Raw genomic sequence first — 24908 nt, 5'->3', positions numbered from 1 at the left:
AGAGGATTTAAAAAAAAAAAAGAGATATCTTTGTTTTTCTTAAGAATGAGCTGACACAAATTTATTCCAACTTTTTTGCGACTGGAGTCAGGCTAGGTACGAAGAGTTTTAACGTGAAAATATGAGTGTTATTTTGAGTATTTAGCATTTTCGTGTCGTCCATTTTAATCCATTTATACTTTTTTCAGTCTTCTTGACGTTCGGTTCGCGAAATCACATTTATTTACTTTATTTTTCACCGTTTAAGACGCGAATGAAACTCATCGCGTCTTCTTCCTCTTTCTTTTTTCTTCTTCCTTCGTTTCACGCCGAGTCTTAAAAGATCTATTTTTTACAAACTTCACGTAGCTCTGTTGAACTTTTAAAAAGCCGACCGCAGCCGGTCTTAAATCTTAAATGACCGGCGGACGGGAGGAGGAGGAGGAGGAGGAGGAAGAGGAGGCTGAAAAGAGGAGCGAGTTGGAGGAACAGTTTGTTTCGGTGGAGGAGTGATGTTGTTCTCATTAGTAGTGATGAGCGGTACGAACCGCCGAACAGACCGCCTCTGTTCACTAATGACCGCTCGCGCACGGAGGCGACGAGACCTCCGTCGGTCATGCGAGAGCGTCTCCGGGACAGACTGGATGGGAACCAACCGGTTACGTAACGGTGGGGAAGGTCACAGGTTCGAGCCCCACATCCGACGTCAACGTCGGGTGTCGGTGTTTTTTTTTTGTGTTTTTTTTTACAGCGTCGCTTCCAATTCGGGTTTATTTATACGGCACAAGTCGCGTCAGGGTGTTTCCACAGTTTTTTTTTTTTTTTTTTTTATAGGAGACCAAACGCGACAACGGGAGTAAAAAAAAAAAAAAAAAACAAAAACAACAACTCCAGAGAACCGCGTTTAACACATCGACAAGGTTTCTGAATTTATTACACGTTTTACTTTTAACAAACAATTAATGGAAACCAGCAGCAAGATAAAAAGTCTAAACAGTAAAACATAAATAAAGTTGGTTTGTGAACGTTATGAAGCCTCCGGTTCAGATTCTAGACGATACCACGTCCCGCCCACCGACAGCTGTAACCTGACTGCACCACAGGCCTGTCAATCAAACAAGCACCAATATTTTGGTCGATGTCAATAATTTGCCAGTTTCAGCTACAGAATGAGAAGATTTCCGAGTTTTGGACGATGAACAAATTAAAATAAAACACGACCGTTAAGGCTTAAATTTATTTTAGGACTTTAAAGACCTGCAAACACCCTGAATGAGGTCTAAAATGATTTATTAACTATGAATTTGAATCGACTTGAACCGAATTCAGCAATAATTAATCCATTAAATGTGACAGATACGCAGCAGAGAACTGACGAACTAGAACGACAGACGCAGCTTCCTGTTTTATCAGCCGACCGATAAACACTCACGAAAACAGGAAACGCACTTTATTTACAGAGAAATTTCACAACAACCGTTTCACAGTCACTTCCATCGCTTTGTAACTGAAGCGGTGAAACTCACACTCACCGTGTGAAACCCTCCGACGGGAAGCACCTCTCCTGTAGAGAGAGTGTGTGTGTGTGTGTGTGTGTGTGTGTGTGTGTGTGTGTGTGTGTGTGTGTGTGTGTGTGTGTGTGTTGCTCAGCCCTCTTATCATTAGGAAGAAGCTGAGTGAATGAAGAGGGACAAGTGTGTGTGTGTTTGTCTCCAAGTCCAAACTCAATGAGCACCAACTAATCTGACCTGAATGTCTCACACACACACACACACACACACACACACACACACACACACACACACACACACACACACACACACACACACACTGGAAACCAGGAGCACAATGTTGGTTTTGTTCTGTGGGAAAAGTGATGAGGAGGAGGAGGAGGAGGGGGATACTGTTGTCATGACGACGAGTGCAAGGTCCCGATGGAGAGCTAGGTTGACTCTCATTGGGAACAAAAACACACACACACACACACACACACACACACACACACACACACACACACACACACTGATGGGACCACCTTGTACTGCAGACAGGAAACGCTGAGGCCTCCTTCTTTGTTGATTGGTATAAAAGTAGCTGCACACACACACACACACACACACACACACACACACACACACACACACACACACACACACACACTGTGAAAGAGGAGTTTTAGTTGTTGACGAGTAGCTGAGGTCGGGTGGAGGTGGGGGGCGGAGGGTGGGGCGGAGGCTGAAGTTGGACTCGGTTCGGAGTTTGTTATCAGTTCGATCACGTCACAGCCGAATGACCAGCTGACCGCCGTTTTTCCTCCTTTCAGCCGCTCCGCTCGTGTTTTTGTGCGCCCGCTTTGTGAGTCGCTGAGAACGGCGAGCTGCCGACTCGTCCTGCCTCCTCCAAACTGACACTCACCCGCCAAAATAAAAGCCCCGGAGCGCAACACGACATTCCTTCATCGGCGAAACGTCCCGGTTCTCACGTTTTAGATTAACCGATTGAAAAAAGCAAAAGTCGCAGCGTTCCCGTTTGGCCTCGGACGCAACGATAAAAAAACCCCAAAAAACAAGATTAAAAACGACGACGAAAAGAATTCGCTGAACGGCCCGCGGAAACAAAACTAAAACTGAAGAAAAAAAGAAAAGTGTTTCACTTTTTTTCATCAATAAATAAAAACGAAACGATCAAAGTTAAAGATGGACGACGTGTGGTTGGAACTTCCCGCTCCGAAATCCAAAATGAACACGAATGTCTCGTAAATGGAGACGCAGCCTCGCTGAGCCTCGTTTTAATTCTGCTCGTGTTAATAAATCACAATCACGCGAGCTTGTAATTCACAACCTGAACCGTCAGACCAGATCGCCTCGGTTCAGATTCTCTAATTATTCCGGCGGGTCGGAGAGGGTCGGGCGCTGCGCTGCGGTGGATCGGTGAACTGTGGAGTTTTATCTGATGACGCCGCGATGACTTTGTATTTCCGGAGAGAACTTGATCCTTTTTCAATGGGAGTCTGGTGGAGACGGCCGCCTGGTGGCCCTCAGTGGTACTGCGCTTTAAAGGCTTGGAGACTACGAACATATTAATAAACAGTCTGTAAAGCTGACGGAAAGACGTGGTCGCAATTAGTCTGAATGTGACCCGAAGACTGACCCCGACACACACACACACACACACACATATGCCAGTATATGCCACTGACAGGTTTGTGTGTGTGTGCTGCCCCCTGCTGTCCCATCAGTAACACTGCAGCTCTGCTACAGGACAAGTTCAACATGAACGTCCACGTTAGAAAACGGAAGTCAAACGATGCAAACTCCGACATATACAGTGTGATGTCACAGAAAATACTGCTCTCCAATTGAACGTCACCGTGGCAACAAAAGGGCAATTTTAGACTTCTTTCGAAAAAAACCTTTTTTGAAAGTTTTTGTTTTGTTGTTTTTGCATTGTTGTTTTATTTTGAAAGGTTTACAGAGACGGAGAAGTCAAACTAAAAATTAAAAATACAAAATATTCTGCTGATCAAATGAAGGTTTTAGTTATTATTTAAAACAAATCTTCCGAAATCTGCCGAGAAGATGGGAGGAGCCTTTGTCACATGACAAAATAAAAATATTTAAAGACGTGACTTTGAGCTTCTTGTTTTTACATTTTATTGACAAAATGATTTTTTTTTTTTTGTGGTTTCAACCTTCAGAATAAACTCAGTTTTTTTTGTTTGTTTGTCGGAACAAACGGGTGAAAATAAAGATGACGTCGTTTGTTTCTTCATAGTATTTAATTAGTATCATACACAAGCATGTTTCTATTAAAACACATCATATCAACTGAATCAAACGATAATGTACAAACAGGTTGGAAGTGACCGGCCGTCTCGCCGCGTCCGTCCTGCACGTCCAAAGCAGGGACGCGGAGACGCCAACGGAAAAACACCTGGAAACATCTGGAGAAGCAGCGTTTCGGAGCAAATCTGCGGTTGTTATTTCCACCAAAAGATTTTTTAGTTTCCGATTTCTTTTTGGGACGTTTGAATACAACCGGACTCCTCGATGTCGTTTTCACAATTAAATAAAACATTTTAAATAACAAAATGAAAACATTCAGAGGAAAAAGGATCGATTTCACATTTTGAATATTTGAACTTTTAATTCCTGGAACTTGAATGTTTTGGATTTTTTTAAGACTTTTTAATGATTTAAAAAAAAAATGTAAATCTACTTTAAAGACTTTTTAATGCTTCTCGTGATGCGAGTTATTGTTGGTGAAAAGCTCCAGAACAACGTGGGTTTGTCAGACTGTTTATTTTCAGGACCGTAGAATCATTTTTATTTTCATTTTTTTGAAGATTTTCCCGACAGATGAAGGTTTTGAAAGTCCGGTCCCGTTTTGTTTTCCGGACTCGTTATTTTTTATTTCCGGTTGACGCCGCGGTTTCCGTTTTTTTGGACGTGCAGGATCGCAGCTCTTCCAACTCGAGAATCTCCCGTTAAACAGGTCCAACTTTAAAATCTCTCTTGACCGAACTCCAGCGGATCGGCGGGAGCGAAAAGTCCCGCGAGCACGCCGACTTCCTAAAGATCGAACCTCCTCGTCGGAGCTCAGCCGGGTCGCTTCAACACTTTATTGCACTTGTTTTGGTTTTTTTTTGTAACTTTTTCAACGCTGTGTGCTCTCAGGACTTCTCAAAAACTCCGGCCGACGCGCTTGAAGTCGGGACGTTTGAAGACTCGAACAAACACCGTTGGGGGGGCCGAGTCGGACCGGGCCGGTTCAGAACCCGGAGAACCCCCTCGGTCCCCCGCGGCTCCTTCAGGCGGTTCTGGGAGGCTTCGTAAGAAATCGGCAGCTTTTAACACTGTCGGGAGCCACGGATGCTTTTATTTTGGAACAGACGCTTTTATTTTGGAGGGACGACGAGGTCTTTCCGAGAGGTTTGAGACGAGTTTTTTTTAATCTCGCGTCTCTGAAAGTTCAGAGTCACATTCTTCGGATGTTCGATCTTAGTGTCGTTCGTATTTCGTACGTTTTTTTCTTCCTTTAGCTTCGTTCTCTCGTCGCTAAATAAGAGACATTTTTAGGAGTTTGTCGTCGCTGCGTTTGTTCTCAGAAATTCTATCAAACTTGTATAAAAGACGACGCCGAGACCGAATTTATGTTCACGAAGTTCAGCCGAGTTAAAATTCGTACGTACGATCTCGTCTTCTTGAAAGTTCGATGTTTGAGTCGGAACTTAAAATATTTAGGTTCCTGCGTTCTGGATCCGGACTCACGGAGGTCTGGTTCTGATCCGAGACCGGCTGTCGGTCCCGACAGTGTAAAGCAGCAGATTAAAAACCAGCTGGCTGGTTTCTGACTCTCAAACTGAACCACGTCCAAAACAGGTGACGCGCTGCTGCTTCCTCCTTCCTGTTTGTTCTGCCTTCTGATTGGCTGCTGGCTGGACCAGGATGCGATTGCGAACCAATAGGAGGACGGAGCCGAGCGACGCGTTCATCCGACGAACGAAGTGAAAACGGCGCGAGGACGACCGTCGAGCGGTCTCCGGGGGAAAAAATAAAAGAAAATAAAGTGGATTTTAATTTCATTTTGATAAAAAAAAATTAAAATTCTCTAGTTCGTGTTCAGGTTGAACGTTTTTAGTGTTTGTTACGTGATTTTGAGGAAGTTTTGCATTTTCAAACATTAAAATTATAATTATACTGTATTACACTTAAACTTTTTAATGTGTACAAAATGTAAAACAAATTTTCAAATTTGGCGAGTTTTAAATCCATATTTGCGGCTGCAGACTTTAACATTTACGCAGCCGTTTGTGAGGATGTTTTCTCTTTTGGTGAAATCATAAAATACCCTTTTCAGAAATATCAGAATGTTTGTCATGAAGAAAGAGGAAAAAAATAACCGATCAAATGGATTCAACTTTTAAATTAAAAAAATGTAACTTCATGGTTTCGAACGTTTCGTCCAATCGGACGCTCACGTGACGCCCGCGGTCCAATCAGCAGCCCTCTCAGGAGCAGGAAACAGCCGAGCTGCGGTCGAGACGAGCGGACTCAAAGGAACAAGAATAAAAAATTATATAAAAAGGAAAATAAAAAGCTTATTACACAGATATGAACAGAATCGATAATCCTTCGGCACCTCGTCCTCCAGGTTGTCACGATAAGAAGATTATTAACATTATTCTCATTATTAATATCTTACAAAAACAAAATGAACAGTGCAATAAAAAGGTTTTCAGTCCCTCGCTCGGCCGGAGAGAGAAAGAGAGAGAGAGAGACGCTGGGGGGGGGGGGGGGGCGGCGAGGAGAGAGAGAGAGAGAGAGAGAGAGAGAGGGGAGGTAACATCCAAAAATAAGAAAAGAAAGGAGGGAGGTTGGGGGGGGGCACAGAGGAGGACGAGCAGCTTCCAATAGACGAGGAAGAGGAGGAAGAAGAGGAGGAGGAGGAAGAGGAGGAGGAGGAGGAAGAGGAGGAGGAGGAAGAGGAGTTTTCAGGGTTATATAAATGTGAAATGATGGAGGGATGATTGGAGAGGAATGAAAACCAACAGGAGGAGGAGGAGGAGGAGGAGGGAGGCAGCGATGAAGATGTGCTACTGGCTAGGAGGTGATGAAGGTGAGGAGAGGAGGATCATGGGAAAGAGTACAGATCCACAGAGCAGTGTCAGCTGACGGGCTAACACGCTAACGTGAACGTGTCTTTATGGACGTTAACAAAAAAACACGTTTATTTTACAGGTTGAAGAGTCGATTCAAATCAAACGTGTTTCATACGTGTTTCATACGTGTTTCAAACGTGTTTCGAACTGACAGCTGCTGTGTGGATCCGACATGATGCACCGACCACATCGTGGGTTGTTTTTTGTCTGCAGGAAGTCGGACGCGTTTTTGTTTTTTCGTAAACGGCCCAACGTTCCTCCGGACCGGCCGATGACATCACGTCCGGACCGGCCGATGACATCACGTCCGGACCGATGACATCACGTCCGGACCGATGACATCACGTCCAGACCGGCCGATGACATCACGTCCGGACCGATGACATCACGTCCGGACCGATGACATCACGTCCGGACAGCCTCCGTTCCCTCCGGCAGCGTTTCAGACTTCTGTGTTACTTTTGTTTTTTTTTGTGCTTGAGGTTTCTTATTGTTTTTTTGTTTTGTTTTTGTGTTTATTGTTGTTATTTTTTTCCGTATTTGTTTGTTACTGGAGCTGCTGAGGTTGGTCTGGTGGAATCAGGACCGGCCGGTGTGTCGCTTCGGGTTTCTGGTAGAAATGCAGCTGTTACTTTTTTTTTTTTTTTACTTCCTGTTCTGGAGTTGAACACCAGGAAGTGAAGATTGTTGGATTATTTTTGTGAAGACGTGCGGAAACGTTTAAAACGAGGAAACGAGACTTTGGTTTGGACTCAGAAGTGTCAGTGCATCATGATGGGGGGGGGGGGGGTAACTCAGGGTGAGGGAGGAGGGGGGTAATAATGTAAAGATGGGGCAGGTTGGAAGGAGGTGGGGGGGGGCAGCTGGGGGTTTTGGGGGCAGGTGGGCGTGGCCTGTTCTGTTGTTATTTCTCAGGAACTCCTCTTAGTCCTGGAGTGTTGGATCAACCACTGGAGAGTGATGTCTGCAGAGAGAGTGACATCATCGTGAGCAGACAGGAAGTGTGTGTCTGGAAAGAGACACACACACACACACACCGACAGGACGTGTGTGTGTGTGTGTGTGTGTGTGTGTGTGTGTGTGTGTGTGTGTGTGTGTGTGTGTGTGTGTGTGTGTGTGTGTGTGTGTGTGTGTGTGTGTGTCGTACCGATGTTGTCTTTCTCCTTGCAGGAGATGGAGTAGCAGCAGATCTCTCTGTCCTGGATGGCCGACAGGTTCCTGATCACAAACATAATCAATCAATCAATCAATCAAAATGACAAGCTGCCAGTCAGATGATAAAACACACGTTCGTTAGCAGCTTCTGTGTGTGTGTGTGTGTGTGTGTGTGTGTGTGTGTGTGTGTGTGTGTGTGTGTGTGTGTGTGTGTGTGTGCTTACATCCTCTCTATGAGCTCCTTCTCGTCCAGAGCTCCCGGCAGGTCCCTCTTATTCCCCAGAACCAGAACCTGAGGACGAACAGGAGGACATTTTTTGTTTTACTGGTACCGATGTCAGAAGCAGAACTTCCTGTCGGACCGGACTCAACGTGTGATTCTGGTTCTTACAGGAATCCCCTGCAGCTGCGGTTTGTCCAGCAGGTTGTGCAGTTCGTTCTTGGAGGCTTCGATCTTCTCCGGGTCTGCCGCGTCCACCATGTACCTGCAACGGGAGGAGACGCGCTCAGAACATCTGGAAACGTCTTAACAAAACATCTGGACACACACGGAAAACTCCTGGAAATGTCTAAAAACAGCTAAAAGCATCTGGAAATGTCTAAAAACATCTGGAAACACACCGAGAACATCTGGAAATGTCTTAAAAACATCTGGAAACACACTGAGAACATCTGGAATGATCTGAAAATAAACCATCTAAAAAAACAAGTGGGAACCATCTGAAAACAGATGTGGACGTTCAGAGTTCCTCCTTCACATTAAAAGTGTTCCCACATTTCCTGAGCTGACCTTGTTTAACCTTCACCCTGCTCATCACACTTCCTCCGACTTCCTCTCAGCTGAACTTGAAATCACTCTGTGGTTTTGTTACGTAACCGTGACCCAGCCGTCCTGCAGATTTCCCATCACCCCCTCTGTTTTGAAATGAGACGATGCGGCTTCGGCCATCTGATTCTATCTGCGCGTGTTGTGTAACGAGAGCGTTCAGATATCAGATGTTCTGTTGAAAGATCTGCTGACGAGCTGCAGGACGGACGTGCGTGACTCCGTCCTCCGTCTCCTCTCGCCTTCGTTAAACTCTCTGGTGTTCGGACCCCGCGGGGGACGTCCCGGCGACCCGTTTTAGAGGACACTAACCGCGGCTCGGGAGAAAGAGGAACTTACACGATAGCGCTGACGCCTCGACAGTAACGCTCCCACATGCTCCTGAAGCGAGGTTGTCCCCCGATGTCCCACAGCTGCAGACACAAGAGGACACTCAGCTTCGGTAATAACAATCAATCACACAGCTGCAGATACACGGAGGCCGTTCTGAGCGCGTGCAGAATCGAACTACCAACCTTGATGGTGACGTTGCCCTTGGTGATCTTCCTCATGTTGAATCCAACTGTAGGAATCATGTCTTCACTGAACTGGCCCGACTGAAAACACACAACCGCCACAATTACTTTCAGTCAAGATCGTAACAATGAACGCAAAACTTAAATCTTCGTAATATTTTTAGCGGCTTGTAAATTTGCAAAATTCCTGTAATTGTTCCGTTAAAAAAAACATCGTGAACAGAAGCTCCACTGAAAGTATGACATCATAGCGTCTCCTTTTCAAAATAAAACTCCCTTTACTACCAACAGTAAGTGTTCATTTTCCGATCGTCGAGGCTCCGCCCCCTTCTCTCCTCTCGCCATCACGGTGATTTTTTTTTTTACCTTCCGAGCAAAAACACACAAAAAAAATTACATCGCAATTTTTTTGGGGAACGACGATCGGAAAGAAACTCGGTGAAATCCTGGAGGGGGCTGATCGACGTCACGTTCGACCTCACGTACGAGTTTCGACACTCAGAGCTGAAGTCGTTCATCCTGATCTGACAGGAAGTTATTGATCGGTGCGATCAATAACTCGCATTACAACCTTCTGCTCATCTCTTTGAAAAACTTCTGGATAAAACGTGACAATAGAAACTAGTCGTCGCTTCGTTTCTCGAGGTGGCGGTGAACATAACGATTATCTGGGGGAGAGGGGAATATTAATGAGTGCGTGTGGGCGTGGCCTATTCCTCGTTATCCTCCAATCGTTAAAGCTTTTTTCTGAATTTCCTGCGAGCTGGAACAAAAAAAATAATTTATTTATCGAATCATTATTTTCATTATTGATACTTGACGTGTTGTTGCTGTAATCAATTAAAGTCACATCATTATTGTTGTTATTATTGATCCGGTGTTCACAGCCAATAAACAGCTCCTCCTCCTCTTCTTCCTCCTCCTCCTCTTCTTCCTCCTCCTCCTCCTCTTCATCACGAGCTCTAAACGTTCATCTGTGACAGCAGCTCACAACATGAACAGACTGTTGATGACTAACTGTCAATTAAAAGTGATTGCGATGACGTCACAGGGGTAGACGGGACCATCGGGTCAGGAGATCCCTCAGCTGATGCTGGATGACTCTCACGTGACCAGGAGGGAGAGAAGGTCACTTTGGGGGGGGAAGGAGGAGGAGGGGGAAGGAGGCGGAGTAGACCCCCCCCCCCCCTACCCCCCCTTCACAGCGGAGGTTCGCCGGCCCAGCTGTTAGCATCGGCTCGGTGCGCCTCTGAAACAGAACCGGTTCTCTCCCATCTTTTCCCGAAACGTCACGGCACCAAGCACGGGTCCGGGGGTGCCCGGTGGAGCTGACGTCACCACTGCGGGACAACAATAGGGATGCAGCCAGATGCTTTGCTTTGCTTGCGAGCTAGCTGCCGTTAGCACATCTGACCATGGGCATAGCCCTCCCCTCCTCCCCCTCCTCCCCCCCCCGCGGAGCTTACCGCTATCACGTTGACGAAGGTGGTCTTCCCGGAGTACTGCAGCCCCACCAGGGTGAGCTCCATCTCCTCCTTCCAGAAGAGCGCCTTGAACCAGTCCAGCAGCTTGTTGATCAGCGCGATCATCGTTCGTCGTCTGATGCTAACCGCGGGTAATGCTAGGTGGCTAACGCCCCGACGGGTGCCGCTCTGCTTCGGGACGCCGACAGCCGCTGTGACGTCCGCGGACGGTAAACGGGGAGAAGCGGCGGTACCGACGGGCTTCGCGCGAACCGGAGAAGAAGACGCGGTGGGGGAGGGGGGGGTTTCGGTGTCCGTTCCGGTTGTTGTTGTTTTTTTTTTGTTTTTGTTTTTTCTCTCTCGGTGTTTACGAGCTGCGACTTTCTCCCCCGACCAGCGGCCCGTCAAGACGGAAGTACTACGGCGCACCAGATCCGGCGAAGCCCTTCAAAATAAACGTCGAATATAAACAAAAAAACAACAACCTTTTTGTTAAGATATATAATCAAATAAAGACGCAGCGTGGGCGTAAAAACGACTCTAACAAAGGACTCGACTGTACATAATAAATAAATCACTTTTTTAGCCTGAAGATTCCTTCGAAACTCGTCATGTGTTCAGATTTGATGTCAGCTGTCAGCAGGTTGTCCTGGCGACTTCCTGCTTGGGTGGGGTTGCTATATAAAACAGAGGAGAGCGGAGAAAAGAGGAGCCAGACGGAGGCGGGTCCTCCTCCGTGACTGAAACACCGCCCCCTGCTGTTCGCACGAAGTACCTCCACGCAGATCAAACTCCTACTTTGCGGATTGGACCTTATTTTACACAATAAAACAAAACAAATAACAATCAGAAATCTCGGCATCATTTCAAACAGTTTTATGTTCTGCTTCTACCAAACACGATCGAGGCATGAAAAACTATTTGTTCCATTAGTGCAGTTCAACGTCAAAACTTGGTGAACACGTGTGGTGTTTTAAATGTAAAACTACAAAACAAGAACAAGTAGGATTAATTCATTTCCTTTAAATATCTTGAATATCATTTTAAAACAACGTCCGTGTGACTGAATGTTCCTGATTAATTCATTACGCTGATCTGAACTTCGGTTCTCAGGATGAACGTGTCGGTTCTTCGGGTTCTCTACATTCAGTCGACTTGCGACAAGGCCTCCGGTTCCTCTGTGGGATCCAGACTCTGCTGGTTCCTCCAGTTCTCCGATCTTGTTCTTCAGGTTCTTTGGGTTCTGCTGCTGGTGTCCGTCCGGGTTCTCTTCCCGGTTCTCTTTGTGACGTTTCCTGTAGTGGTTCTTCTGGATTTCTCTGAAGACACTGCTGGTTTTTTCCAAGTTCTGGATCTGATCAGTTCAGCTGGAGGTTCTGCAGCTGTACGCTGACCTGGTTCTCATCTGGGTTCTGCTGGTTCTGTGGCAGTGAGGTTGACTGGTTCTGGTTCTCCTCCTGGAGAAGAAAAATGCTGTTCAACTGCCAGTTTAATTTCAAGAGATAGAAGTCTGACTGGTTAAAGTTTGGTTAAAGTCTGGTTAACATTTGGTTAAAGTTAATTATAGTTTGGTTAAAATTTGGTTAAAGTTAATTATAGTTTGGTTAAAGTTTGGTTAAAGTTAATTAAAGTCTGGTTAAAGTTTGGTTAAAGTTAATTAAAGTTAGTTAAACTTTGGTTAAAGTCTGGTGAAAGATTGGGTGAAGTCGGACCAAACTTAAAAACTTGAACCAATAAATTTGTAGATATTTAAGATGAACATCACGTTAACATCTCTGATGCAGCAAAACTCTGAACGCGTCGACCGCGAGACTGAAGTTGGTTCAGTTCTGGTCTCTACCTGCTGCTGCTGCTGCAGGCTGAACTGGGCCAGAGTGGAGTACAGGAACTGGTACTGCTCCGTGGTCTGGATCATCCCGCCCCTGCAGGACAGACGGAGACACTGTGGGTCAAACGTCCTGTCGGAGCTCAGAGACGAGAGGACGGATCAGAGACACAGAGGGCGTCCAACCTGTCGAGTCTCAGCTGACAAACCGTCTCCAGGACGTCCACCTGACCGACTTCTCTGAGCTGCTGGCAGCCGATGCTGCTGGCGATGAAACACCCGGTCCTCCCGATGCCTGCGCTGGATCCGTGGACGGACACACAGACACAATAAATAAACACATAAACACAGTTGTTATAATAAATAACCCTGAGATAAAGTACCGACCTGCAGTGGACGATGATTGGTCCGGGGCCGGGCGCCGTAATTGGCCGAGAGCCGAGGGAGCGGCTGTACGACTCCACCTCCTCCACCAGTCTCAGCAGGGGAGCGGTGCATTGTGGGATGTGGTGGTCGGGCCAGGAGGTGAACCAGTAGTGTCTGACGGTACGGCGCTCCGAGCTCAGCTGCACACACGGCATGTGATGTATATAAACCACTGTCAGCAGGGAGGTTGGTAATGATGTCAGAAGACAGAGAGGATTCTGGGAAACTGGTACCTGGACCTCCAGGTCGGTGACGGTGAAGCCGTCTTTCTCCCGGCTGTCTTTCACTCGGAGGAGGAACCTGCCGAACTGACTGGTCTCTCCTTCCTCTTCCTCCTCCTCCTCCTCCTCTTCCTCCCCCCTCTTCCTCCGGTCCCTCGGCTGAGGCCAGTACAGCTCACATTTCTGGAACAAACACAGTCGGGTGTCCTGAAAGAGTTCGTCGAACTCGGAGGGGTGACGGGATGTCGCGTCTCCTCACCTCGTTGTTCTCCTTGAGTCTGGTTACCATGACGATGATGCTGCTCCTCTCCTGCCACACCATGTCCCAGAAGTCTCCCACCGTGTGCACCATCGGCCCCTGGGTGGCGATGTAGGCCCGGACGGCCCCTTTGTAGCCCTGCAGGATCGATCCATCGATCAATCAATCAATCAATCAATCAATTCTGGACCCAGTCCAGGTCCAAGAGGACCAGAACCCAGAACTGTTTTTTTAACCCGGAGAACTAAACTCTGTAACATCTGCTTTCGCTGACTCGGCCGTAAAGTCGGATAGTTTCAGTTCAAACAGAAACAGTCGACGCTCTTATTTTGAAAAGTTCCAAACTCTGACGGGTCATAAAGAGGGAGAGCTGCTGCTGATCACCTTCAGGTGTTAATTCGCCACCTTTGCATTTGATATAAATGATGGAAACTAACGGCCGTTTGTTTTTGGTTTTTGTGTCACTGAATTAGAAAAACAACAACTTCGTCTTCATCACCTCTGAAACCAGCGACACCACTGACCTCGAAAAACAGGAAACGTTCTGTTCATCGATAACCGCACGCGCTCACACACACACACACACACACACACAGAGAGAGCTGAGGCTGCAGAGTGTGAGGGATGCGTGGGCCGGAAGGGGGGAAGGGGGGAGCCAGCTGGAGGGGGGGGGGGAGAGGGTGTAGAGGAGTCGAGGACATGCCACTTCCTCTCTGACTTCCTGTGGCTTTCCTGGTTGTCAGACTCCTACGCTGACAAACCGACGACTCATATCTGTCACGCGTACACGTACACACACACACACACACACACACACACACACACACACACACACACACACACACTCTGCCGGCTCGTAAAACCCTGAAGGAAACTTCTGAGACTAAATATGAAAACGAGAACAGAAGAGAAACTTTGATATCAAACGACGATCTGATCGGCTGTTTTTTCAGTTTCACCTGCAGAGTATTTTATGTAATTTACTTTTAAATAGATATTAATTGGTCCACTCCAGGATTTTTACCAGCTCCCTGATAAAGAATAATATGTGCTGACTTCCTGTGAAAATAATCCTGCTGCACATCGTAGAAATATTTCACTTCTCTAAAATTGTCATTTCAGGAGTTTTAATTGACATTTTTTGTAAAAATGAGCAAAAATTGCAAGTTGAGGAACTTTATTTTTTTTTTACTAACTCCCTGTTTAAGAGTAAATCTGTGCTGACTTCTTGTCATAATAATCCTGCTGCACATCACAGAAATATTTGCCTTGTAATGTTTTTATTTCAGTTTTTGTGATAAAAAGTGTGTAAAAGTGACGTATCTTTCCAGAACAGACGGTTTGTGACTAATATAGAACACAAAGGCTTCTGCCTTCAAAATAAGAGCTTTAGATGTTTTTATAAATCACATTCATTCAACACTAAAAACAAAATTCAGTCTTTTACAGCAGGAAATGGAGAAAACTCATTGAACGTGTTCCTCGTTCCCATCATAAGTTCCCATTTCCCACAATCCCTTTCACTTCCTGTTGTTGGGGTTAGCTAGCAGGCAGTTTGTTTTAATGGTGAGAGGAGAAGGGGCGGAGACTCGATGGTTGGAAACGAACACTTATTGTTGGTAATAAAGTCAGTTTTATTTTGAAAGGAGACGTTATGATGTCATACTTTCAGCAGAGCTTCTGTTCGCGATGTTTCTTTTTCACTTCCTGTCCTCTGGAGTACCACAAGGCCCCGTGCTGGGACCGCCATATAAACCATGAATCTAACTAAATCTAAAACTGCTGAACTCTTCATGCTGCTGCAGACCTGCGTTTGTAAAGATGTTCTATAAAGAGTCCAGAGTCTGAACATGAACCGACGTCGGACTGACCCGGATGTAGTTGGCGTTGATGTAGCGGTCGGGCCCCGCCTCCTCCTGCGGGCTCTTCAGGATCACACGGCTCTCAGGGTCTAAACGGGAAACAACAGACCACAGTGATGAAGAGGAGTGAAGTGAGGAGTTACTGAGGAAGAGGAGGAAGAGGAGGAGAGGGACTGACTGGGCAGGATGGTTTTATATCGGTCCTTCATCGTGTGTCCCGGGACGTCGAGCTCCACGGTGCTCACGAAGTTGGGAGGGATCTTCTGTTGAGGAGACAGGGACACGCTGGAGGTTAAAACGAACGCACCTTGTCTCACAACACGAGTCACAGTGTTGATAACAGGAAGTGTGTAAAAACAACACGTGGGTCCTGGTCCAGACATGCTACGCAGTTCATATTCATCTTTATTGTGTTTTATAAATGTAAAAGAAATTTACAGGAAATTACACCATTTTATTTATAACAGTTACTGATCATGTTTCTCTATAAAATGATCGTTATTAATCACAGATGAATTCATAAACTCTACCTGGTACTCTGCGTTCAGCAGCTGCGTGTCGGCGGCCGCCTGCTGCAGCATGGAGTGCGTGAGGATTCGGGAGGAGGTGTGGAGCAGCTGAAGCCACACCTCCTTTGGGGTGGAGACGGAACACACAGGCTCCGCCCCCAGACTGCTTACGTCCAATAGCAGAGACAAATTAGAGCCCCGCCTACAAAGTAAGAGCCAGATGAATTTAAAGAGACGAAGAGTTGGAAAGAAAAATGTTCAACAATGTTTAGAAAATGTTAAGAAAGAGATTTGATGAAAATAAAACCTTTTAAAATGTGGGTTTTTTTAAAGATAGTTTTAAAAAGTGAGGACAGAAGAAAACATGTTGGAAACTGATATTTTTTTTAAAAGATAGAAAATAATAATATTTTGAATATCTATATTGGTTTGAATATGTTGCGCAGTTAACGCCCACCTCTCCTGGAGGCGGACTGAGGCTTTGCGAGGAGGCGTGGTCATGGGCGGAGGCGTGATCGGATCCCCGGCGGGCGGTGAGGACGAGCGCACTGCCGACATACTCATGGTGTGTTTTTGTAGTTTTAAAATCGGTCTCGGCTGCTCAACACAGCAGGACGCTGAAGGAAAAGAGAGAAGACGTTAACATCAGGGAGGACCGTTCCATGTCTTTTTTTGGACATTTCAATAATCAGCAAGATAAGAAATTAACATGATGGCCGCTGAAGTCCATGGAAGCAGGAAGGGGGCGTGGCTTGTTGTGAGTTACAAAATCGTAGCCAGAAGTTTTTGTTTTTATTCTGTTTTAATCGAAGTTAACCACGTTGGTTTCCGCATGTTTAAAAAAAAAAAAAGTAAAAGCATGTGACACAGATACGCCGCCCTCTGATGGACAAGCATGTGTACTACACATACTGGGGTATAATAGTAAGAGCCTGCAGTTCCTCTGATGGCCACTGAACCACCTTCGTCGTGGACGGGACGCCTGATAATATTTTTGGCTCCAATTGAGCCGAGCTGATACTGAAAAGATGCGAAAACACAGCAGACGCTCTGATTGGTTGGAGGGAATCAAAACACAATCACGACGACATCCTGCTCAAACCTGCTGAGCCAAGCAGTTTTGCATTATTTATCGGACTCTTTTTGCTTTTTTTCGGCAGAGTTTTTCTCTCGCTGCCTTCGATCTCTTCGGAAACAACCGTTTGTTTCCTGACGGCATCCCGTCACGTCCGGCATGCAACATCGTTATCGTGACAACGCTGCATCGAAAGGAAACTCGGCCCCCTCTTGAAACGTTGAATGTCACTCAGAACGTCTGAGTTTCTGTTGTGGAAATCACCGCATGGGCTCAGGAACATTTTGGCTGTAAGCAGGGAATTTGAAGATTTTTCTATTTTCCCCAAAATTTGACCCCAAAAATTGGATGTTTTTCTCTGCTGCAGTTTCAGGTCCGCGGTGACATCACAAACTGTTTCACGTTACCGGCGGTCACGTTAACGTGTGGAACTCGGGCGCTTGATGTCGATCAAGATACGACACTCTGAATACTTCCTCGAGGAGAGTTGTTGTTTCCTGCTGCGCGGTGTGCAGCACCGTGCTGCGTTCAAGAACCCTTTCTGAAACCTCGTCTAGCGTCGAACCCGTCCGTTCGTCCACCCCGACCTCCTCCCTACTCTCCCTTCACGGCTCCGTAACTTCACTTCCTGTCTGTTCAGCCTCCGTCCAGTCCCGGTCGGTTCTCCAAGAAGCCCAAACACGGACCCGACTCACCGCCAAGTCTTCATTCACACGTTAACCTCAACGTGAAACTTCTGTTCCGTTAACGAGCTTCCTCAAAAACCCACGTTCGTTTCAGACTCCTCCGACAGCGACGACAACCTGCCGAACCCTGATGAAGCAGAAACGAGACAAACGTGTGTGTGTGTGTGTGTGTGTGTGTGTTAATACATTTCAGTGTGTTTCCACATCAGTTTGAATCTGAAACGTTTCGGTGTGTCTCCATCGGAAGAGAGTTTCCTCACAGCAGGAAGTCAGCCACCCACACTTTCTTCACACATGCACACTCACTCATACACATGTATCATAAAGCTGACATGTGACTTCATCCTGTGTTTATATTTTGCTCCCGAACACAAGGATTGCAGAAACGGTTTCTCTCTTCGTGTTCTTGTCCGTTCTTGTTTTTCTCGCTGAACATTGTTCCGACTCAACTTCCACATTTACACACAAATGGCTCCGTTGTTGCTCAATTAACCAGGACGGCGCCGGGAGCTGTTTCATGTGAGAACCAACGGGAGACGAGAGGAATGAAGTCACTCGGTTTGTCCTGCAGATCAACGTGTCTGTGGGGAAATTAAACTGAATTAATGAACTCACTATGACCGGAGTCAGACCGTCAACGCCGGTTTTATCGTATTAGTTTGGAATTTTAGCGGGCTAACATTAGCTCAAAGCATACGAGCTGCAGTCAATAAGTTCAGAGGAGTGTTCCTGATGCACACGGAGGATCAACAACCTTCGTGATGTAACCGCGGCACCTGAAACTGGAGCAGAGAAAACATCAGATTTTTTTGGGGGGGGTCACATTTTTGGGGAAATAGAAAAATCTTCAACATCCCTGCTTACAGCCGAAGTGTTCCTGAGCCCAAGCAGTGATTTGTGTGGTGAGACGTTCAATGTTTCAAAAGAGGCGGAGCTTCACTGTCCCAAGACCGAAGAAGAAGGCACGTGAGGTTCAGGAGACACCAGGTGTTTGGGGGATGTTGGCGGGGTTGTGTCACCGTTGAATTCGTCCCCCCAGAGTCAGACCGTCAGCACCGAGTTCCACTGGGACCTTCTGAGGCTTGTCAGCGTTGTTAGCTGTTTGGTAACTTGAGTTTGCTGGATTATGTTGCAAAATTAGCTGTTTGTTATCTTTCTTCACGCCGTTGTTCGCTTCAATGTTCCGAGAATATCATTATTTTCGAGCAGTATAATAACCTTTAAAAACATTGTACAAAAGGTTTTGTGATACCATTCTTAGATTATTGTTTAACGTTATGCAACCTTTATAAAAGTATTCGTAGCTTCCAGGTCTGAACAGTGAGCAGAAGTGTCTTCAGCTGCAATACCAGCGAGTGCCACTAGAGGTCGGCTCCAAAAAGCCTCCGGCTCCATAGACTCCCATTCAACTTCTCTCATCAAATCCAAAGTGAATAAAATGTGTCCACCAGTTATCTCGGTGTTGTTAGCTAAAGTCACTCCTTCTTATTAGTTTTCTGGAGGTCCATCTGAAAATAATCCCTCATTCATTAGAAAAGAAGATTCAAAAAAGACGTGATCTTTAAATCACATTCAAATAATCATTTTAACCCCAATAAAATATTTTAGATTCACTCGTTGCTCCATCAGAACATTTATGAAACAAGAATGTTTGATGTGTTTTAAGTTATACGAGACGGATCGGATCAGAACCGGAACAACAGATCACATTTACAGATAATATATATACACATATATATATATATATATATATATATTTGTATTGATCGGGGGCTTACCGGTGAGTTCTTAACATGATGTTCTGTTTTTAGTCTGTTTGAAGATGCGACTCGTCCTCTGACACTGGAGCCAAAACAGCAACACGACTAACCTCACACATCTCACTAACCAGCTAACTAACCAGCTGACCGTGAATCCAAAGGAGCTGTCCGTTTGTCTCGGCGTCCGTCTGTCTGTCTGACTGACGAACCCAGAGGGTGGAGAAGAAAACAGGAGCGAGAGAGAGAGAGAGAGAGAGAGAGAGAAAGTGATAGTGACGGAGAGGAAGACGAGAAGAGAAGCAGCAGGAACAGACATGTCCTGTTTTCTGGGCCGTTATTGCCCTCATTCAAAGGTGTTCAAGGTGTTCGGGGAGAGATCCAGAAATCTGGGGAGGGGGGGGGAGGAGGGGGGAGGAGGGGGTGAGTCAGAAACCAGAAGAGAGTCGCTCCGGGCGTCTATTATTACAAACCCACCGACAGCAGCTGCCCATTAATCATTCACGTCGAGTTTTCGTCCAATCACAGTTGAGCATTTTCTTTCCCATTATTGATGTGGTTTTTCACTCTGAAGGTCCCGGAAGAACTCGACTTGTTGACGGTCCGACTAGCGAGCAAAAGCTAACATAACTTTTGCAAAAAAACAAACAAACGGCTAAACTCGATTTAACAACCGGCTAGCAAAGCTGACAAACAGAAAATTTTAGCTAAAAAAACAAACTAAATTCAACTCAAGAAACAGCTAACGACCCTCAGACACCTCAGGAGGTCCCAGAAGAACCCGACTGTTGACGGTCCGACTAGCGGACAAAAGCTAAAAGCTAATTTTGCAAAATAAAACTGCTAAATTGAAGTTAACAAATAGCCAATATTGCTAAAAACTTTGTTTTTTTAAGTGTTATTTTTCATTGGCTGCTTTCCCAGCAGGAATAATTATAAAATCATAACTACGTGTAATTAAATCATTTTCATGCTACATATCGTAATTACTGAATAAAAAAAAGGGTATTTTTTTTTACGACCTGTATTTTGTGGATCTAAAACGTAAAAAGGAAGTTTTCTCATTATTTTTCTGCACTTTGTTTTGATTACTTTAATTTTTACAAATAGCTTCCAAAACTAGTAAATATTAACAATAACGAATATTTTGTAAAATATTTTTTTTAATTTACCGCAATAGTTTTTGTAAATACGTTATTAAAAAAAAAAAAAGTGACACCATAATTAATTAAATTACAATATCAACATGTGTAAACCATCATCCCATTTTTTCCACTGTTGTATTATTAAACAGATAACTAATATTTAATACCTCACATTTAATGAATGGATATACTGAATTATCAAGGCTGTGAAAAACCCTCTGGAAAATTAAAATGAAAAACTTTTACATTGTAAAAAGTTAACAACTATTTATATGTAACGTGAGAATATTGTTTCATCACTGAAGACTTTCAATATTTCAAACTGCATCTGAAACATTCGTCCAGTCAAAGTTCAAGTCAACAACTTTTTCTTCACCTCGTCGTGACTCCGGCTCCTTCGTTCCTTCGTTTCGGTGCTTCCTCGTCCTCCTCGTCTTCCTCGTCTTCCTCGTCCTCCTCGTCTTATTCTTCTTTCTCTTCTTCTTCTCTCATCTGTTGCTGCTGCTTTCTGTTGTTCTGTCTTTACTTCTACCTTCCCCGCCACTTCCTTTTCTGCACCCACCCACTCACTCATTACCACACACATACACACACACACACACACACACACACACACACACACACACACACACACACACACACACACACACACACACACACTTGCACAGACACATACACACTTTCTTTTCCCCTCATCCAAGGTTATGGGTCCCCTTTAGACTGCGCGCCACAGGCTCCAGCATCGTCTATCTGTGTACTTGTGTGTGTGTGTGTGTGTGTGTGTGTGTGTGTGTGTGTGTGTGTGTGTGTGTGTGTGTGTGCGCGGTGTTTCACAGTGGGGTTGTATAAACTGATTTTTCCGCCTCTTTTTCTTTCCTCCAGCTGTCAGATGAACAGCGGCAGGATGAAGTCGTCTCCGGGGGGGTCGCAAGTCAGTCATGTTAACCTGCTAGCTTTATTAGCCGTCGCCATAGAGATAAAATTAAGAAGCGACAGCACCCATCCCCCCCCCCCAACACACACACACACACACACACACACACACACACACACACACACACACACACACACACACACACACACACACACACACACACACACACACACACTTTGTGGTTTTAACGCTGTGCGTGTGCTGTTGAAAGCCGATTTAAAAACACGGTTCGCGGTCGCGACGGTTACAAACGACGTACACTGTTAAAATTAGACAAATTGAAACAGGTAAACATTTTCAAGTCGAATGTTTTTAGTTTGTCGCCGCATTAAGAAATGAGGACAAACTAAAAAAAACGGAGGACAAAAATGCGACAACAGGAACAACAAGATGGCGCATCGAGACGTGAATACGAAATAACGCAAATTTAACGTGTATTGTAAAACATCGTGCAGTAATCTGGTCGCCAATCGACTTTCTTATAGTCAAGTTCAAAAGACACAACAGGCTTTCGGGAAGATCGACATTTTTCCTCAAACGTCAGGCTGTTATCTAAGTTACATGTCAGCTTAACGTCCAAACCGAACATGAACTTCCGCGACCTCTGACCTTTCTGTCAACAAACACGTCGCAACTCGTGACTCGTAGAAGATTTGGAGCTCCGACGTGGTGAAAAGCACGAGTTCAGTTGTACGAACAAAATGCTGTAATTAACTCGTACATAGCTAACATTAAATATCTTCTGATGAGGAGGAGTTCATCTCAGGCATTTTTTTTTAATTTTTTTTTTTATATATATATAAAAAGATAATTTACAGCAGCGTTAACAATTAATTACATCATCTGAGCTTTCGGAGCTCGTCTTTCATACCAACTCTTTTTCCCTTCATGTAGAGACAGAACATGAAGTCAGCTGTAAACGTGACGACGTCCAAACTGGGTTTTATTTTTTTTCTGTTTCCAGAATGTTTTTCTAAAAGGTTGCAAAACAAAAATGTAAGAATGGTTCCACAAAACTTTCTATATCATGTTGTTGTTGTTGTTGTTTTTTAAAGCTCTTTAAACGGCTCTAAAATAACGACATTCTGGCAACATTGAAGCGAATTGAAAAAAATAAAATAAAATAAATCAAACGTTTTAATTCCTTTTAAAAAGGACATTTTAGGAACAAACAAAGCCGCGAAGAAAGCTAACAAACAGATAAGTTTACAAAAAAAAAAAAAACAGCTAAATTCAAGTTAACAAACGGCTAACGACGCTAACAAGCCTCAGACGCCTCAGAAGGTCGCAGGAGAACTCGTTGGTTTTGGTGTATTTGAGGAGAGGAGTTGAATGGGAGTCTATGGAGCTGGAGGCTTTTTGGAGAACAACCTCCAGTGGCACTCGGTGGTATTGCAGTTTAAAGGCGCTTTCTGCTATCGGACACAGAAGCTTCATCACCGTGAGACTTTCTGAAGCATTTTCAAAGACGATTTTCCAAAGTAACAAAGGTTTGGGTTTTTTTGCACGCAACAGGGGCAGTCTCTTTTTTTTAATTTTTTTTTTTAACCCACGTAGAAATACGTACGAAGAAAAAGAAGCTAATTCAACCGTCCTACCTGTGGGGTGTTTTTTTCTTTTCCTGTTTTTTTCAGCATTAATCTGCTCGGACTCGGCTAACAACAGAAATATTATCTTTTTTTTTTTTAAAGAAATGATCTCCTTCTCCGGACCCCGGTGGTCCAAGGAGGCGCTGCGATTTCAGGTCAACCCCCTTCGGCCCTTTCACCGCTCTGTCTGAGGTCAGAGGTCAGGTTTATTAACATAGCCCTAAAAACAAAAATCACCAAAAATGAGTTCGGCCTCGAGGCTCTTCAGTTTGTGAAGCCCGAAAGCCGCCGCCTCCCGTTTCTTTTTCTCTCAACGAACCGACGGGAGTCTCTGAAACACTCCGTTCTACTTTCGTGACTTCTTATTGCTTCCCATCGCCCCGCCGTCGTTTACACCGCCGTGATCTCCGCGTGTGCGTGATTAGCTGCCGCGAGGCTGAAAACCAACAGAGTCCCGTCTGCACACCAAATTTCCCCGACGGCCGATAAAACGGCAGAACGACTGGATGAACGAGTCTGCTGGAAGTCGGAGCGGAGCTCAGCGCACCCGACGACTCCAGCGGGCTCCCCACCAATTACTTTCATTAGTTTCTATGGTGATTCGGCAGCGCGCTGAAAAAACCCCCCCAAAAAAACAATCCGCTGATGAAAATACTTAAATTCATCCGCTAATGACACACTGAGAATTTATTCTGTCGTCTGTGTCGTAAAGGGACGAGGAGAGGAGGAGAAAGACAGAAAATAACAAATAAAAAAAAAGGACAGGACTTCCACATGTGACGAGAGCAGCACCAGGGTCCAGTCATTTTCTTATCAATTCTAAAAGATTAGAGGGATGTTGCAAGTATTTGAAAAGTACACGATGTCGTGCTGTAGCCTGTTAGTGATCGTTACCACGGAAACACAGATACCCCTGAGGAGGGAGGAGGGGAGACTGGGAGGAGGGGGGATGATTCAGATTATATTGCATCAGTGATTAAAAAAATAAATAAAAGAGCCACTTTGAGTGAATGCTTGAGGTTTTTTTTTTTTTTTTTAATGATTTATTACTTCAGATTTGGTGTTTGCTCCCCAAACAGGAAATATCATAAAAATAACAATTTGTTTAAATGAGTTTTTAATACACGTTTTTACCCACTGACACTTCAGGTAGTTTTATGTAGAGTGAGAAATGAGTCGAGTTCATTCACGATGAGCTGTCTCCTGTGTTTAATAAAAAGCTTCAACACGAGTTTAAATTATCCTTCAAAAATAAACGACAACGGTCCACGAACACAAAAAACAAACCGTGTTCATTCCACAGCAAAGAAATCACAAATATTTCATCTTATAACAAAGAGTCTTTCTTTCAAAATAATTATATCTTTAACAAAGATCCGTAATGCTGAAACCCAAACTAAAACTACGACAGGGAGAAACGTGTGGAAATCAAACTCTCGGTAAGGAAACACTGAACATATAAATTACAGAACACAGCGAGTTACTGTGAAGAGTGCAAAACATGAATATAAAAAAATAATATACATGAAATGTAACAAAAAAAACCAGCTGCTTAAAGAGAGAATGAGAAGAATTTTCAACATCGGCATGAAACACAAAACTAAGTTATTTAAATTAAAACAAATACAAACATTTTAAAGGCACCCAAGTTAAATGTTCTACAAGTTCACTAACTACTTTTTAATTCTACGTTTAATCCTGTATTTTTTTTTTGAAAAAAGGGTTAAAAAGATCATGTTTGTTCTGTTGGCTTTTAAAGAACGTTAAAAATATATCTGAGAGGACCCTAGGAGAACTCCAGGGTTCCTTAATATATGTTTAAGGTCTGTTTTTGTATTAAATATTAACAACATGGGACCAAACCTGGTGTTTAAACTGTTCTGTGAATCTCTGGAGGACCCAGGGAGGTTCCCTGAGGAACTCCTCCCACATTATTTCTGGCTACTGAAGAGACATTAAAACGTTTTTTGTTTTTTTTCCAGGTACATTATTTGTTCCTGTTTCTTCTTACACACTGAACT

General features: G+C 44.7%; 2 protein-coding genes across 4 annotated transcripts; both read right to left on the bottom strand.

Moving 5' to 3' along the window:
- Window positions 1-7099: 7099 nt before the first annotated feature.
- On the bottom strand, window positions 7100-10930 carry LOC138631558 (ADP-ribosylation factor-like protein 8A). The gene is made up of 7 exons (XM_069716593.1): window positions 10603-10930; window positions 9137-9217; window positions 8961-9034; window positions 8187-8280; window positions 8020-8087; window positions 7788-7858; window positions 7100-7604 (listed from the first exon to the last, which is right to left on the bottom strand). Exons 1-7 carry the CDS (start codon window positions 10723-10725, stop codon window positions 7552-7554), a joined length of 564 nt encoding a protein of 187 aa, XP_069572694.1. The 5' UTR covers window positions 10726-10930; the 3' UTR covers window positions 7100-7551.
- Window positions 10931-11128: 198 nt separating this feature from the next.
- On the bottom strand, window positions 11129-20888 carry LOC138631557 (tyrosine-protein phosphatase non-receptor type 7-like). 3 transcript variants are annotated; one of them, XM_069716589.1, is made up of 11 exons: window positions 20741-20888; window positions 16159-16318; window positions 15723-15903; window positions 15371-15455; window positions 15202-15281; window positions 13331-13468; window positions 13084-13254; window positions 12812-12990; window positions 12611-12724; window positions 12440-12521; window positions 11129-12056 (listed from the first exon to the last, which is right to left on the bottom strand). In XM_069716589.1, the coding sequence occupies exons 2-11, from the start codon at window positions 16263-16265 to the stop codon at window positions 11958-11960; spliced, it is 1236 nt and encodes a 411-aa protein (XP_069572690.1). In that variant the 5' UTR covers window positions 16266-16318; window positions 20741-20888; the 3' UTR covers window positions 11129-11957. The 3 variants fall into 3 exon arrangements, with proteins under 3 accessions (XP_069572690.1, XP_069572691.1, XP_069572692.1); XM_069716590.1 differs by lacking the exon at window positions 20741-20888 and adding an exon at window positions 19241-19401; XM_069716591.1 differs by lacking the exon at window positions 20741-20888 and adding an exon at window positions 17472-17712.
- Window positions 20889-24908: the final 4020 nt, after the last annotated feature.

Source organism: Brachyistius frenatus, unplaced genomic scaffold (assembly GCF_029030835.1).
Source record: "Brachyistius frenatus isolate BFR_SWC_R1_liver_20210118 unplaced genomic scaffold, ASM2903083v1 Contig_159, whole genome shotgun sequence".
Taxonomy (NCBI): domain Eukaryota; kingdom Metazoa; phylum Chordata; class Actinopteri; family Embiotocidae; genus Brachyistius; species Brachyistius frenatus.
Note: the sequence above shows the minus strand (reverse complement) of the source record. Positions and strands in the feature narration are given on the sequence as shown.